At 40.0% G+C, this 15,477-nt stretch overlaps 1 protein-coding gene across 1 annotated transcript in view; it reads left to right on the top strand.

The window, feature by feature from the left end:
• The first annotated feature begins 758 nt into the window (after positions 1–758).
• The window catches only part of LOC119530246, a 49,871-nt gene continuing 35,152 nt past the window's right edge, over positions 759–15,477 (top strand). Inside the window, exon 1 of the mRNA XM_037831421.1 lies at positions 759–885. Within this exon, the coding sequence (XP_037687349.1) occupies positions 759–885 (127 nt within the window). The remainder of the gene's footprint in view (positions 886–15,477) is intronic.

Here is a 15,477-nt window from a genome sequence, read left to right on the forward strand (position 1 = left end):
AAGTGGCTCTTATCAGAGAACTCCCTGAGCTTTTGGACTTGACTCCCTAGAGAACAGGGTTCCACATAAGGGTTTAACTTAACAACTGTTTGCTAAAGAAGGTGTGTATTAGTAAGGGTTCTCTAGGGAAACAGAACCAACAAGAGATAGCTGTAAATATAAGATTTTATAAAAGTGTCTCATGCCCAAATTCTGTAGGGCAGGTGGTGAACTGGCAACTCCAATGAAGGTGTTCGATGAACTCCTCAGGAAATGCTTCACTGGCTTGCTGAAGAAGTGAAGGTTCTCTCTGTGTGTCCCTTAAAAGTCTTCAACTGATTGGATTAAATCCAGCTGATTAAATTCTCTCATTGAGGAAGACACGCCCTTCATTGATATAGTCACAGGTGCAGTCAATTGACTGATGACTTAATAAACCAGCCTTCTGGTTTATTAACCAGCCACAAATGTCCTTATAGTAATGGCTAGGCCAGTGCTTGCTTGACCAGACACCTGGATACCATCACCTGGCCAAGGTGACACATGAACCTAACCCTCACAAGGTGTGACTAAACATGGATCCAGTCAGCCATTTCAGTGAAAGTCAGGATTGGAAAAGCAGTTATCCAAGAAGGACCTGTCCAAAGTTCTATTGTCTGGTGGTTTGAACCCCCGTGAACAGCACAAAAAGATGACAGTTTTTTTTGGTGAAATTTGTATGGTAGAACTACTGCCAGCTTGGACTGAAATGGACACAAAAGGGACAAATTGAAGGAAGAATGACTTCAAATGCAGAGCCATGGCAGCAGAGGTCTGAATCAAAAAGATCTAGTCAGGCCAAGAGATCAGGCTCTCCCATATGTGTGGAAAGGGCAAAAGGCAGATCCACCCCTGCACTTGGAAAGGGTAGGACATCTGCCCCTGTGCTTGGAAGGGATGGGCATTGTGCCCTGATGTTCAGGGAGAGTGCCGCCACACCAGTGCTTGCAGATGATAGGGCTTGTGCCCCAGTGTTTGGGAGAGCATGCCTGCTAACACAAGTGCCTGAAAGGGTTGGAGCCCCTTCCAGAAGACCTGGAGGATAAAGCATCAATCCATAGATGACTCTCAGACCTTGAAATCTAACGGAATTTGCCCCACTGGTTTTTGGACTTGTTTGGGACCCACGACCCCTGTTTTCTTTCCAATATCTCCCTTCTGGAATTGGATGTCTATCCTACGCCTGTCTGAACATTGCCTATTGAAAGCAAATAACTTGTTTTTCTAGGTTTTACAGGTCCATCTGACAGGGAATTTTGCCCCCGGTGGACAACACCCATAACTGATTTTGATGAGACTTTGTACTTAGCATTGTTCTAAAATGGCTTAAGGCTTTTGGGATGTTGTGGATGGAATTTTGCTTATGGAAAGAATGCATATTTTTGGGGTCTGGAGGGTGGACTGTCATAGATTGAATTATGTACCACAGAAAAACATGTTCTTAACCTTATAATCTTAATCCATTCCTGTGAGTGTAAACCCATTGTAAATAGGAACTTTTTTTTTGGGGGGGGGGGGTATGGCCAACTGAATCAGAATGGGTCTTAATTCTATTACCGGAGGCCTTATAGAGAAGGTCACAGAGAATTTGTCATGGGAAACAAGAAGATGAAAGCCAAAAGAACCTGGAAGAGAAAGGACAAGATGCTGCCATGTGCATAGCCATGTGATGGAAAAGCCAAGGACCCAACAATTGCCAGAAGGCAACCCCACAATCTTTGAGGATGAAGCATTGTCTTGCTGAAACCTCAACTTTGGACTTTTCCTAGGCTCAAAATCATGAGCCAATAAATTCCTGTTGCATAATATTTGTGACTGCATCCAAGAAACTAAGATGCTCACGCAGGTAGGTTTATTGGCTTGGTGTCAGGAAGCTGATGGAGTTCCTTAAGGGCAGACCATGGCTGCACCCTCAGTGTGTATCATAGGGACTTCCATAGAGTGGGACTGAGTAAATGTTTATTGAATGGAACAGGCTGGGTTCGAATCATGATTATATTATGAATTTATCATGATTTCTGGCTATGTGACCTTAGGCAAGTTACTTATGCTCTCTGTGCCTCAGTTTCCTCTAAAAATGGTGATAATAATTCCAGTTTTGAAGCAGAGTTTAATACATAATAACAAATATCTGTTTCCTTCTCTTCCTGGATACACAGCTAGATTATGCTTCTCAGCTTCCAATTATATTAGGCACATTGGCTCTCAGTATATGTTTACTGAAAGAATATATCTATTGATAGGTTCCATCAAAAACTTTGTTGAGTCCCTAGTCCTTCTTCCTTATCTTGATCCAACATGACATCTGGAGCTGGCCACACAAGTGGTTAAGAACAAATGAATATTTCCAATGGATAATTTGTCATAAAGTACAAGGTTTGTTTTACATGGAACTAACTGCCAATGACAAATTCTTCCCTAATTATATGCCATAGAGAAAAGTAATGTATTCTTAATCCTCTGACATTGGATAGAACTGGAAGAAAATAGTAGTTGTGGAAAAAATTTGCCAGAGTGTTTTTTCCTCTTTTTTCACTCAGCTAATTTAGGCCGTATTATTATTGGAAGCAGGGTAGGGCAGAGAGGAATCTTGTGGTTAAAGAATGGGAAAACTGAACTTCACCTAACAAAAACTTTCTGGCCACCTAAATAGGGTCCCTTATGGTTGCTGTACCTTGGATTAAGTTACCATGGTTCAGATTTTGAACCTCAGCTTTTCAGGTTCCAGAATATGGTCAAGTCAGTTAAATAAATGAGTAAAATGAATCTGCAGATCCGGATGCCAACCAATCCAATCTCTTGGGAGACTAATATACAAGCCAGCATGTCAAATTTATTAATTTACAATGTGAAATGTAATTGGAGAGCAGACTGTGTGTCTTATCTGCTTGAGACATTCTTTCCCTATAGGAAAATCTACATGGGAAGCCTACTTATTTTAATCAGAAGGTTTTCTGATAAATAGCAATCTAGAACAAGAAGAGTTAGATGGATAATTTTAAAGGTCATGGTAATTCAAGTGTGATAAACAAATTCAACCTTCTCAGCTTTAAGGACATTGGTGCTAAGAGAGGATAGCTTCTTCTTGGCTTCTGATATTTCCCTCCTTGTGGAGTGAGCTGGAATGATGTAACTCCTAGCTTCTCCCTGTCCCTTTACTCATTCCGTCACAGAGGACAGAGAGTGACTTATCTGATTGGGAAATTCAGGAAGAACAATCTAGTCATTCTTGGCTCATTTCTTATCTTTTCTCTCTTGAGAGAGTAAGCCTGTTCTCAGAGAGTACAGGCATCCTCCAGGACCTCAGTGTTAATTGGTCAGGTGCATTGCCCTGGGTTAACTCCTCCATCAGGTACTACAGACACAATGTCTAGGGCCAATGATATCCTTTAAGGCCCCTATGAAAAAGTTGTAATTTCTTTTAAAATCAGAAAAGGCTAATTTCTTTTAAAAGAATTAGGAAATTTCTTTTAAAAGAATCGGAAAAGGCTAATTTCTTTTAAAATCAGAAAAGGCTAAAGGCTAAAAGGCTAAAGAAAAAAAATGTTTCCTTTTCAGGCTTTATTCATTTATTTGACAAATACTTAAATAGGGCTTTGTGTGTGCTTACACTATTCTAAATGCTTTACCAACATTAACAAATTTATTCCTCACAGCCACCCTTTGAGGGAGATACTATTATTATCCTCAGTTTACAAATATTAAACAGGTTTGTAAAATTCAAATTTGTTAATAAAGGCAAGAAACAGTTGGATGTTTCTCTCCCATCATCTTTCAAACAGAATAATATCCCCATTTTTTTTCTCCCAATAAAAGTTAGTGGGGAAAATTGCCAATTTCCATTTTTCTGGGAGATAAATGTTCATTATGTGTCCTTGATCCTGATCTACCTACCCCAAGCATACCCTTCCTCCATCAGTAGAAATGTACTATTACTGGCTTTTTGGAAGATCACAGTAACTACACTGTAATTACAGATCATGTGTCAGGAGCAAAGTAGACTTGGTGTCCCTGTAACATGACATATCAGGTCCAAAAGTTATTTATAGCTCCATGCTTTCCTTCCTAAGACTTATTCCATTTAAAAAAAACAAACAGTTTTATTCACATACTGTACAATCCACCCAAAGTGTAAAATCAGTGGCTCTCAGTATAATCACAGAGCTGTGCATTCATCACCATAATCAATTTGAGAATGTTTTCATTGCTCCAAAAAGAAAAATCTCACACCCCTTACACCCTCCATGATTGACATTTAAGCACTGGTATGGCACCTTTGTCACAACTGATGAAAGAACATTACAATATTACTGTTAATTGTAGTCCATAGTTTGCATTAGTTATATTTTCCCCATATACCACCCTATTATTAACACCTTGTAATAGTGCTGTACATTTTTGTTCTAGCTCATGGAAGAACATTCTTATATTTGTACTATTAACCACAGTTATCATCCACAACATGGTTCACTATATTATACAGTCCCACATTTTCCCTCTAGCTTTCCTTCTAGTGACAAACATGATCCTAAACTTCCCCTTTCAACCACAATCACCCCCATAATTCAGAGCTGTTAATTACATTCACAATGTGTACCATCACCTCTATCCATTTCCAAACATTTACAATCAACTTTATTAAAAATTCTGCACAAATTAAGTATCAGCTCTTCATTCTCTACCCTCATTCTATCTCCTGGTAACCTATACTCTAGATTTTAACTCCATGAGTTTGCTCATTATAATTAGTTCATGTCAGTGAGACCATACGATATTTATCCCTTTGTGTCTGGCTTATTTCACTAAACATAATGTCCTTGAGGTTCATCCATGTTGTTGCATGCATCAGGCCTTCATTCCTTCTTACAGCTGAGTAATATTCCATTGTATGTATATACCACAGTTTTTTAATCTGTTCATTGGTTGATGGACAATTGGGTTGCTTCCAACTTTTGGCAGTTGTGAGTAATGCCACTATGAACATTGGTGTGCTTCTGCTGCATTTTTGGCTAATTTTAGTTGTGTGAACAAAGAAAATGCTTTAATATATAATATTAATATATTTGTATTTATACCAATGAAGTCATAAAATAATTTTTATATTTTATATATGGAGGAAAGGGCCCATGAAAGCCGTAATGCCTGAGAAACAGAGTGGGTAAGTCTATCTAATTCTGAGGTTCAGGTAACAGGTCAGTTTGTTCTCATGAGCTTCATCTCCCAGTTAGCCTTTATCAGTTCAAGATAAAGTTCTGTTAGCCTTATGCTGGGCCGTATTCTCAACTTGTCAGAACTTGGGCAGAGAAAGTAATCCTCCATTGGGCTCTCTCAAGACCCCAGCATACATCTTGGGAATATATATTTACTGAATTGAATGAAGGAGACTGGAGAATTTGTGGACTGAGCAGGGCTACTCTGATTAATCAATGTTGGTTGACCTGCCAAAATACTGTTGTTTAACTTCCCTTTTCTAAGCTTCATGCAGATCACAATCATTCTATATTTTGGATTTAGCTAAAAGAAAAATGAGGGAACTCATTGACATCATCTACAAGTCATGATTGATTTCTGATTTGGAACAGGAGGTTTTTTGCAGCAAACACTCTATACAAACAATGGGAAATTCCTATGCTGTACTATGAAAAAATATCCAATGTTGGACATATTTTGAAACACTTATATATATATCCGTATAGGACCAAAATTAAAATCTGGCACTGCCCTGCGTATTAAAAAGTCACTTATGTCAGGTAATTTTTATTTGCATTCAGAGAGCAAGTTGGTATTATAGGTAACATTTTTTTTCTAGGAAAATCAGTATACTCTTAGCTTTTTTTTCTTACCCAATGTCTTACCTAATGTTGGGGGCTTCCTTATCAAAGTACTACAACTGGATGGCTTAAAACAACAGCGATTTATTGTCTCACAGGCTAAAAGTGTGAAATCAAGGTGTCAGCAGGGCCATGCTTCCTTTGAAATCTGTAGGGTTTTGGTGGTGGCTCACCTGACAATCCATGGCATAACTCAACCTGCCTCTGTCACATGGCCTTATTCTCTTTGTCTGTCTTCTACTAACTGTCACATTTCCTCTCCTTATAAGGATGCCAGTCATGTTGGATTAGGACCCATCCTAATCCAGTCTGGCCTCTTTACTAATAACATCTTCAAACAATTTTCCAAATAGGATCACGTTCATGGGACCAGAAGTTAAGACTTAACATATTTTGGGGGAACAAAATTCAATCTACAACACCTAGTTTACCTGATTAGAACCCTGGATATTTGTTTGAGTTTAAGTTTTGAAACAAGTAAAGTTTTGGATAAAGTTTTTAGTTAATTCTAATTTGAAAATTTGCTGGTAGTAAAAACAAAGCATTACTTACAAATGAATAAAAACAATTTAGAAAACTTTCAATCATTTCAGCTCGGTTAGGGAATACAACCAATTTTTATTATGTACCTAATATGTATCAAACATTTACTTAGGTACTTACCAATATTGCCTCATCTTTTCCTTACGAAAGTCCTCTAAGGTGGGCAGCCTTATCCCCATTTTACAACTGAGGAAATTGAGACTGGGAATAAAGTTGGTAAAAGTCATATATTAATAACACTACAGAACTAAAAACATGAACCTATACTTGAGTTAAAAAACCCATTTTATTTTCCAGTTCCTATACTACTCCTCTTAGGAAAAATGACAACGATAATGTTTCATTTCAGAAGTCTTATTTCAGAGAAATTACAACAAAGCTTCTTAAAGACAGGGCTGTGTCTTACACTTTTACAATATCCCTAATAATAAGCTCAGAACTACTGGTTGAATGAAGAATAATAACCCCTGCTATTTATAAAACATTATTTAATTTTCCAATGGGATTTCGATGGTAGAAATACTCTCCTATACTTTAGTATTTATATGGAATTGTTCTGATTTATTCATATCAGAGATGATTTCACATCATCCTGTTTGAAAACTTAGATAAAAGCTGTATAAACATACATGACGCTTCTATGTTGCAAATCTTAGAAGGTGCTCTATGATTCCATGTTCATATAAAATATATTTAACTTCATTTAAGGCTGTTTAACTCTAAGCGTGGCATGCTGGGCCCTCTAGGAATTTTCCTAAGTAATTCCTATCTTTTCAGTCCTGGGAAGAAATAGTAAAAGGATAATACTATCTACAAATCTGAAAACATGGACAGGGACATGGGCAGTACCTCCTGAAGGGTGTGATCTTCAAAACATGCTAACTAGCCATAGATCTTGGGAAACCCATTGTTCCAGTTTGCTAATGCCGCCGGAATGCAAAACACCAGAGATGGATTGACTTTTATGAAAGGAGGTTTAGTTGGTTACACATTTACAGTCTTAAGGCCATAAAGTGTCCAAGGTAACACATCAACAATCGGGTACCTTCACTGGAGGATGGCCAATGGTGTCTGGAAAACCTTTGTTAGTTGGGAAGGCACATGGCTGGCGTCTGCTCCAGAGTTCTGGTTTCAAAATGGCTTTCTCCCAGGATGCTCCTCCCTAGGCTTCAGCTCCTCAAAAATGTCACTCTTAGCTGCTCTTGGGGCATTTGTCTTCTCAGCTTCTCCGGAGCAAAAGTCTGCTTCCAAAGGCCATCTCCAAAATGTCTCTATAAGCTGCAGCTCCTGTGTGTTCTTCAAAGTGTCACTTGTGGCTGTAGCAAGCTCACTCCTTCTATCTGAGCTTCTATAGTGCTCTAGTAAACTAATCAAGGCCTATGCTGAGTGGGCGGGGCCACACCTCCATGGAAATTATCCAATGAAAGATCTTGCCCACAGTTGAGTGACCACATCTGCATGGAAACATCCAATCAAAAGTCTCCAACCAATGAACACCAATACATTTCCTGCCCACACAAGACTGCATCAAAGATAATGGCGTTTTGGGGGACATAATACATCCAAACCAGCACACCCATATTTGAATATACTAAAATAATTAACTTACACCCATCTCCTCACCCTGAGATTGGTGCTCTTGTCCTGTTCCCTATTGTCTCCTCTATCAAAATAAAAACCAGACTGAGCCAACCAAACAAAAATATCCCACAACTCTCCAACTCCATCCTAAAAATTCCAAAGTTTGTCTTGAAGGCAGGCCATCACCAAACAGTAATTGAGAAGCTGCCATTCTTAGGAAGGACTGGGAGGAAAGTCTTGTAAGTGGCACATATTATTTGAGCCCAGGCCCAGCTTATATTTGCCATCACCAAACTCCACCTTAGGCACCTCAAAAACTTTAGGGTGAATGTCTTTCAGAATACCCTTTGGACTTGCCCTTCCTCAATATGAGAGAGTTTTTTTTTTTAATTAAATTCAGTTTTATTGAGCTATATTCACATACCATACAGTCATCCATGGTGTACAATCAACTGTTCACAGTACCATCATATAGTTGTGCATTCATCACCCCAATCTATTTTTGAACATTTTCCTTATACCAGAAAGAATAAGAATTAAAAATAAAAGTAAAAAAGAACACCCAAATCATCCCACCATCCAACCCTATTTTTCATTTAGTTTTTGCCCCGAATTTTTCTACTCATCCATCCATACACTGAATAAAGGTAGTGCGATCCACAAGGTTTTCACAGTCACACTGTCATCCCTTGTAATCTACATTGTTATACAGTTATCTTCAAGAGTCAAGGCTACTGGGTTGGAGTTTGGTAGTTTCAAATATTCACTTATAGCTATTCCAATACACTAAAACCTAAAAAGTGTTATCTATATAGTGCATAAGAATGTCCACCAGAATGACCTCTTGACTCCATTTGAAATCTCTCAGCCACTGAAACTTTGTTTCAGTTTGCATCACCCTTTTGGTCAAGAAGATATTCTCAATCCCACGATGTCGGGTCCAGCTTCATCCCCGGGAGTCGTATCCTGCACTGCCAGGGAGATTTATACCCCTGGAAGTCAGGTCCCACTTAGAGGGGAGGGCAGTGAGTTCACCTAACAAGTTGGCTTAGCTAGAGAGAGAGGGCCACATCTGAGCAAGAAAGAGGCACTCAGGTGGACTCCTAGGCACAATTATAAGCAGGTTTAGCCTATCTTTTGCAGTAACAAACTTCATAAGGGCAATCCCCAAGATAGAGGGCTCGGCATACCAAGCCATCAGTCCTCAGTGTTTGTGAGAACATCAGCAACAATCCAGGTGAGGAAGCCCAACACTTCCGCATTTCCCCCCCAGCTCCTCATGGGGGCTGTGCCGGTTTGAATGTATTATGTCCCCCAAAACTCCATTATTTTTGATGTAATCTTGTGTGGGCAGAGGTATCAGTGTTGATTAGATTATAATTCTTTGAGTGTTTCCATGGAGATGCACCCCACCCAACTGTGGGTGATGACTCTGATTGGATAATTTCAATGGCCGTGTTACCCCACCCATTCAAGGTGCATCTAAATTAAATCACTGGAGCCATATAAATGAGCTGACAAATAGAAGGAACTCAGTGCAGCTGAGAGTGACATTTTGAAGAGGAGCTACAGCCAAGAGGGACACCTTGAAGAAAGCACAGGAGCTGTAGATAACAGACAGTTTGAAGACGGCCGTTGAAAGGAGACTTTTGCTGCAGGAGAAGCTAAGAGAGGACAAATACTCCAAGAGCAACTAAGAGTGACATTTTTGAGGAACTGCAGCCTAGAGAGGAACATCCTGGGAGAAAGCCATTTTGAAACCGGAACTTTGGAGCAGACACCAGCCACGTGCCTTCCCAGCTAACAGAGGTTTTCCGGACACCATTGGCCATTCTCCAGTAAAGGTACCTGTCTTAGTTTGCTAATGCTGCAGAATGCAAAACACCAGAGATGGACTGGCTTTTATAAAAAGGGGGTTTATTTGGCTATACAGTTACAGTCTTAAGGCCATAAAGTGTCCAAGGTAACACATCAGTAATCAGGTACCTTCACTGGAGGATGGCCAATGGCGTCCAGAAAACCTCTGTTAGCTGGGAAGGCACGTGGCTGGCGTCTGCTCCAAAGTTCTGGTTTCAAAATGGCTTTCTCCCAGGACGTTCCTCTCTAGCAAGCTTGCTCTTCTTCAAAACGTCACTCACAGCTGCACTCTGTTTCCTCTCCTTGAGCCAGCTCATTTATATGGCTCCACTGATCAAGGCCCACCCTGAATGGGTGGGGCCACGCCTCCATGGAAATATCCCATCAGTTATCATCCACAGTTGGGTGGGGCGCATCTCCATGCAAACAACCTAATTCAAACATTCCAACTTAATCCCCACTATTATGTCTGCCCCACAAGATTGCCTCAAAGAATATGGCTTTTTCTGGGGGACATAATACATTCAAACCAGCACATTCCACCCCCTGGACCCCAGAAAAACATATTCTTTCCAAATACAAAATACATTCATCCCACAATACCACAGAAACTTAAATCATTTCAGTAACAATAGTTAAGTACAAGATCCCATCAAAATCAAATATAGGCATGGTCAGTCCCAAGGCATACTTTTCCTTTAGCTTGGATCTGTGGACTTAGAACAAGTTATATGCTTCCAGTATACAAAGGAGGGACATTCATAGGATAAATATTTCCATTGTCATAAGGAGAAACAGTAAAGAAAACAGGGTTAACAGGACCAAAACAGTTCCTAAAACCTGCAGGACAAACTCCATTAGATTTCAAAGTCTGAGAGTCATTAACAGAACGACGTTGCATCCTTGGGGCTTGAGAGAGTGGGAGCCTAACCCTTCCCAAGGGCCTTTTCGGCAGCCTGTTCCTCTCCAAACACTTAGGTGAGTGCTCCAACATTTCCACACATTGGGGAGACCACCTTCTCGGCCCCACCCTCCTCAAACATCGGGGCAGCTCCCGGATTCCCTTCCATCTCCGGGGCACACGCTCAACCCCTTCAGAACAGTGTGGTGGCAGCCAGGCTCTCCTCAATTCCCTGGAAATGTGCTCCACCCTCTTTGGGACCTGAGGTGGCAAAACTCTTCCAGAGCATCGAGGCGGAAAGCCCGCCCTCGACCTCCAGGGCAAACTCACCCTTTCCATGCATGTGGGCTGCTCCGCTCTCCCAGCCCGAGACCTCTTGACTCCAGACCTCAACCTCCATGGCTCTGTCTTTGAAGAGATTTTTCCTTTAATTTTTTCCTTGTCTGTCTCCTCCAGTCCAGACCGGCAATGGCTCCGTCTATAAAGATCTCGCAAAAATTCTGTTGGCTTTGCATGAAGCATGCAGGGGTCAAAGCCATCAGACAATAGGAGTTTCCACAAATCCTTTCTGCTTAACTCCTTATCCAATCTTGGCTTGTCCTCAGGTTGGGCTGTAGCTTCTGGGATTCTACCCACTGGAAGCCCGTAATTTTCCAAGCCATCAACTTCTGGTTTCTTTGAACCCAAGAGTTCAGTTCTAAGTTTATCTCTCTCTGCTCGCATTTTACTATAAGCTGCAAGGAGAAGCCAGGATATGTCCTCCACACGTAGTCTGGAGATCTCCTCAGCTAAGTATTCCAGGTTGTTGCTTCCAGATTCTTCCTTCCATCTGACACCAGGACTCAATTTTGCCAAATTCTCTGCCACTTTAAAACAAGGTTCGCCTTTCTTCCAGTTTGCAAGAACACATTCATCATTTCTGCTCAAGTCCTCATCAGAAGTATCTTTAGAGTCCATATTTCCACAAACAGTCTCTCCAGAGCAGTTCAGGCCTTTTCTATCAACCTCCTCCCAATTCTTCCAGAAACTTCCCATTATCCATTTAAAAAGCCGTTCCAACATGTTTGGTATTTGCAAACTCAGCAGCAAGAGCACCCCACTTCTCCGGTACCAAAATCTGTTCTAGTTTGCTAATGCTGCAGAATGCAAAACACCAGAGATGGACTGGCTTTTATAAAAAGGGGGTTTATTTGGCTATACAGTTACAGTCTTAAGGCCATAAAGTGTCCAAGGTAACACATCAGTAATCAGGTACCTTCACTGGAGGATGGCCAATGGCGTCCAGAAAACCTCTGTTAGCTGGGAAGGCACGTGGCTGGCGTCTGCTCCAAAGTTCTGGTTTCAAAATGGCTTTCTCCCAGGACGTTCCTCTCTAGCAAGCTTGCTCTTCTTCAAAACGTCACTCACAGCTGCACTCTGTTTCCTCTCCTTGAGCCAGCTCATTTATATGGCTCCACTGATCAAGGCCCACCCTGAATGGGTGGGGCCACGCCTCCATGGAAATATCCCATCAGTTATCATCCACAGTTGGGTGGGGCGCATCTCCATGCAAACAACCTAATTCAAACATTCCAACTTAATCCCCACTATTATGTCTGCCCCACAAGATTGCCTCAAAGAATATGGCTTTTTCTGGGGGACATAATACATTCAAACCAGCACAGTACCCCACTGCTGATATGTTACCTTGGACACTTTATGGCCTTGAGACTGTAACTGTGTAACCAAATAAACCCCCTGTATAAAAGCCAATCCATTTCTGGTGTTTTGCATTCTGGCAGCATTAGCAAGCTAGAACAGGGGCCCTGCATATATTTTTTTATTCTCTGCCCAAATTACTTTGGGATGTGTTGCTATTTTACTCTAATCTATACAAACCTACAATATCTCACGTCCTATTCAAAGTTCCATGTAATTGTCATGTAATCTAAGAGTTTTAAAATAGTATAATCACTTTTGAGAACCTAAATCGATTTCATTATAAAGAAACGTACATTTCTTACATTTTATTTTAGCAAATACTTACAGGAAAACTGCTATTATAATTAGGACTCTTTTGGATATAACTATCAGAAAGTAACTCAATTTAATTTAAGCCAAAAAAGGGACTATTTATTTTAAGAATATAGGGATGTTTTAAAGTCTCTCCAGTCTCTTTTCTCTGGTGATCCAGTTCCCTTTCTCAAAGGCAACCAACCAATGCAACCAATTTGTTCTATATCCTTCCAGAGGAATTTTGTGTTTATGGCTATTTATCCTATCCTATCTCTATTTAGTCTTAGATATTCTTCTCTCACTATTTAAAACACACACACACACACACACACACACACACACACACAAATGGCACCCTACTATGCACCTGTGCTGCACTGAGCAATATATCCTGGAAATTGCTCATATCAGCACTTAGAAAGTGCCTGTTCTGGTTTGCTAATGCTGCCATTAGGCAAAATACCAGAAATGGATTGGCTTTTATAAAGGGGGTTTATTTGGTTACAAATTTAGAGTTCCAAGGCCACAAAAGTGTCCAAACTAAGGCATTAACAAGAGGATACCTTCACTGAAGAATGGCTGATGGCATCTGGAACACCTCTGTCAGCTGAGAAAACACATGGCTAGCATGTGCTGATCCTTTGCTCCTGGGTTCTGGTTTCAAAATGGCTTTCTCCAAAATGTCTCTGGGCTTGTCTCTCTTAGCTTCTTCAGCTCCTGTGCATCTAACCACCTGGGGGTCCTCTCTTAGTTTCTCTGGAGTAAACTCTGGGCTAACATCTCCAGACATTTCCAAGCATCTCCAGAAGTCTCCAAGCATCTTCAAGTGTCAGTGTCAGTGTCAGTTCTTAGTTTCTCTCCAAAATGTCCCTCTCAGCTGCTCAGAGCTCTTTCTGTCTATAAGCTCTCTTATAGGACTCCAGTGATTTAATTAAGACTCACTCTGACTGGGCAGGTTCACATCTCCATGGAAATAATGTAATCAAATGTTTCCACCCTAATCAACAGACTAATGAGTCCACACTACAAAATTGCATTAATGTATATGGCTTTGGGGAGTGGGTGGTTATAATATATTCAAACCAGCACAGTGCCAATTTTTTTTATGTTATAGAATTCCATCATTTTGATGTATCATAATATATTTAACAGTTCTCTTTTGATAAACATTCAGGTTGTTTCCAATCTTTTGCTATCATAAATCTGCAATAAACAAACCAGGCACATATATCTTTTTTGAATATGTTTATGAGTAATTTATATTTATTGTTCTGTGAGCAGTCTTTTTAAAATAAGCTTTGCCCATTTTTTCCCTCTATTGGATTGTTGGTCTTTTCCTTATTGATTCTAGGTGTTTGTATATTAGAAAAACCAGTTATTTGTCTCTGATATGAATTACATTTAAAAAAATCATTTGTCTTTTGATTTTACTTATAGTGGTTTTTGTCATCCCAATTATAAAATTTCTTGAGAAAGGGCCAATTGGATAAAGATACCCATCCTCGGTTAATAAACCGTGGCCTGGGAGGTAGAGTAATTATTTAGAACCCTGGAGTTTACACCTATGTAATGGTGAAACTAAAGGGGATATCATGATCTAGAAAGCTATCCTGAAAGGTGACTACTACCTTTTAATGTATAAGGAACATTTTCTAGACTGGGAATACATCTTGTCCTGGGGGAAATGAGCTCACACTTTAGTGAAGATATACACCAATAAATCATCACTATGCAGTTGCATAGTAATAGGGCTATATACACATTGCTGTTGGTATATGGGAAGCAGTAGTTCATTTTGCTTGGGACATCTGGGAAAACTTTACAGAAGAGGCATTTGAGTTGGATTAGTAAAGACACATGTAAGTGAAAATAAATGACTAGACTGGCTAATACTTTGACATGGTGGGATGTAGGGTGCATTGGGAAGTGTGCAATTGTCACAAACAGAGTAGTCATGTGACTGACAGAAAGATGTCAACCGGTATAGTTATAGGGTGCAAAGTTTATTTGTAAACTATATGAAAACTTAAGTTACCTAAAGCTGGAGATACCAAATATGCTTCTGGACTGAGGCATGGCTTCCTGTAAAGTTCCTCCCCCAAACACAGAACTGTGGTTACTATTATACTCATGGAAGGAGCATTCTCCTAGGAATGGGGAAGTTTTACTTGCCATCCTCTTAGTCCCTTTTTAAAAAAAAAAAAAAAAAAAAACTCTTGATCATTCCCATCTCCACCCTTCTCTACCAAGTCTGGTGATTCTACCTTATGCCTGCTCATTTCCTTATGGAGAAAATGGGTAAAACAAAGGTTAATTTCTCAAGAGCATTCCTCAGCAGATCAAGGCTTGAGGTCTATTTGAGGTCCACTTCTGCAGGAGTTACAGAATTTGGAATCATGGGCCAAAGGGTTTGGATTTTATCCTAAAATGTATAGACAAGTGATGTAGATCTTATGCCCTGAGATCATCCCCATGGCTAAAGGATTTGTGATCAATTTCAGAAATATGTCATATGATATTCTCTCTTAGAACTCATAATGCACACTGGCATATTAAAAGCTCTGAAAATTTATTCAAAAGAAAAGCACAGAGTGCAATAAGTCCTCCAGTTTAAAAAACATATAGTTTATTTGCCCCCTGAACCTGTTTTCTCCCGTATTTATTGCAATTTTTAGAAAAGGTAACATAAATAATAGGAGCTGTGAAATTTGTAGGAGGAAAGACACATAATTGGATTTTTCTTTTTTAAGA

This window comes from Choloepus didactylus, chromosome 3, assembly GCF_015220235.1.
Source record: "Choloepus didactylus isolate mChoDid1 chromosome 3, mChoDid1.pri, whole genome shotgun sequence".
NCBI classification, from domain to species: Eukaryota; Metazoa; Chordata; class Mammalia; order Pilosa; family Megalonychidae; genus Choloepus; species Choloepus didactylus.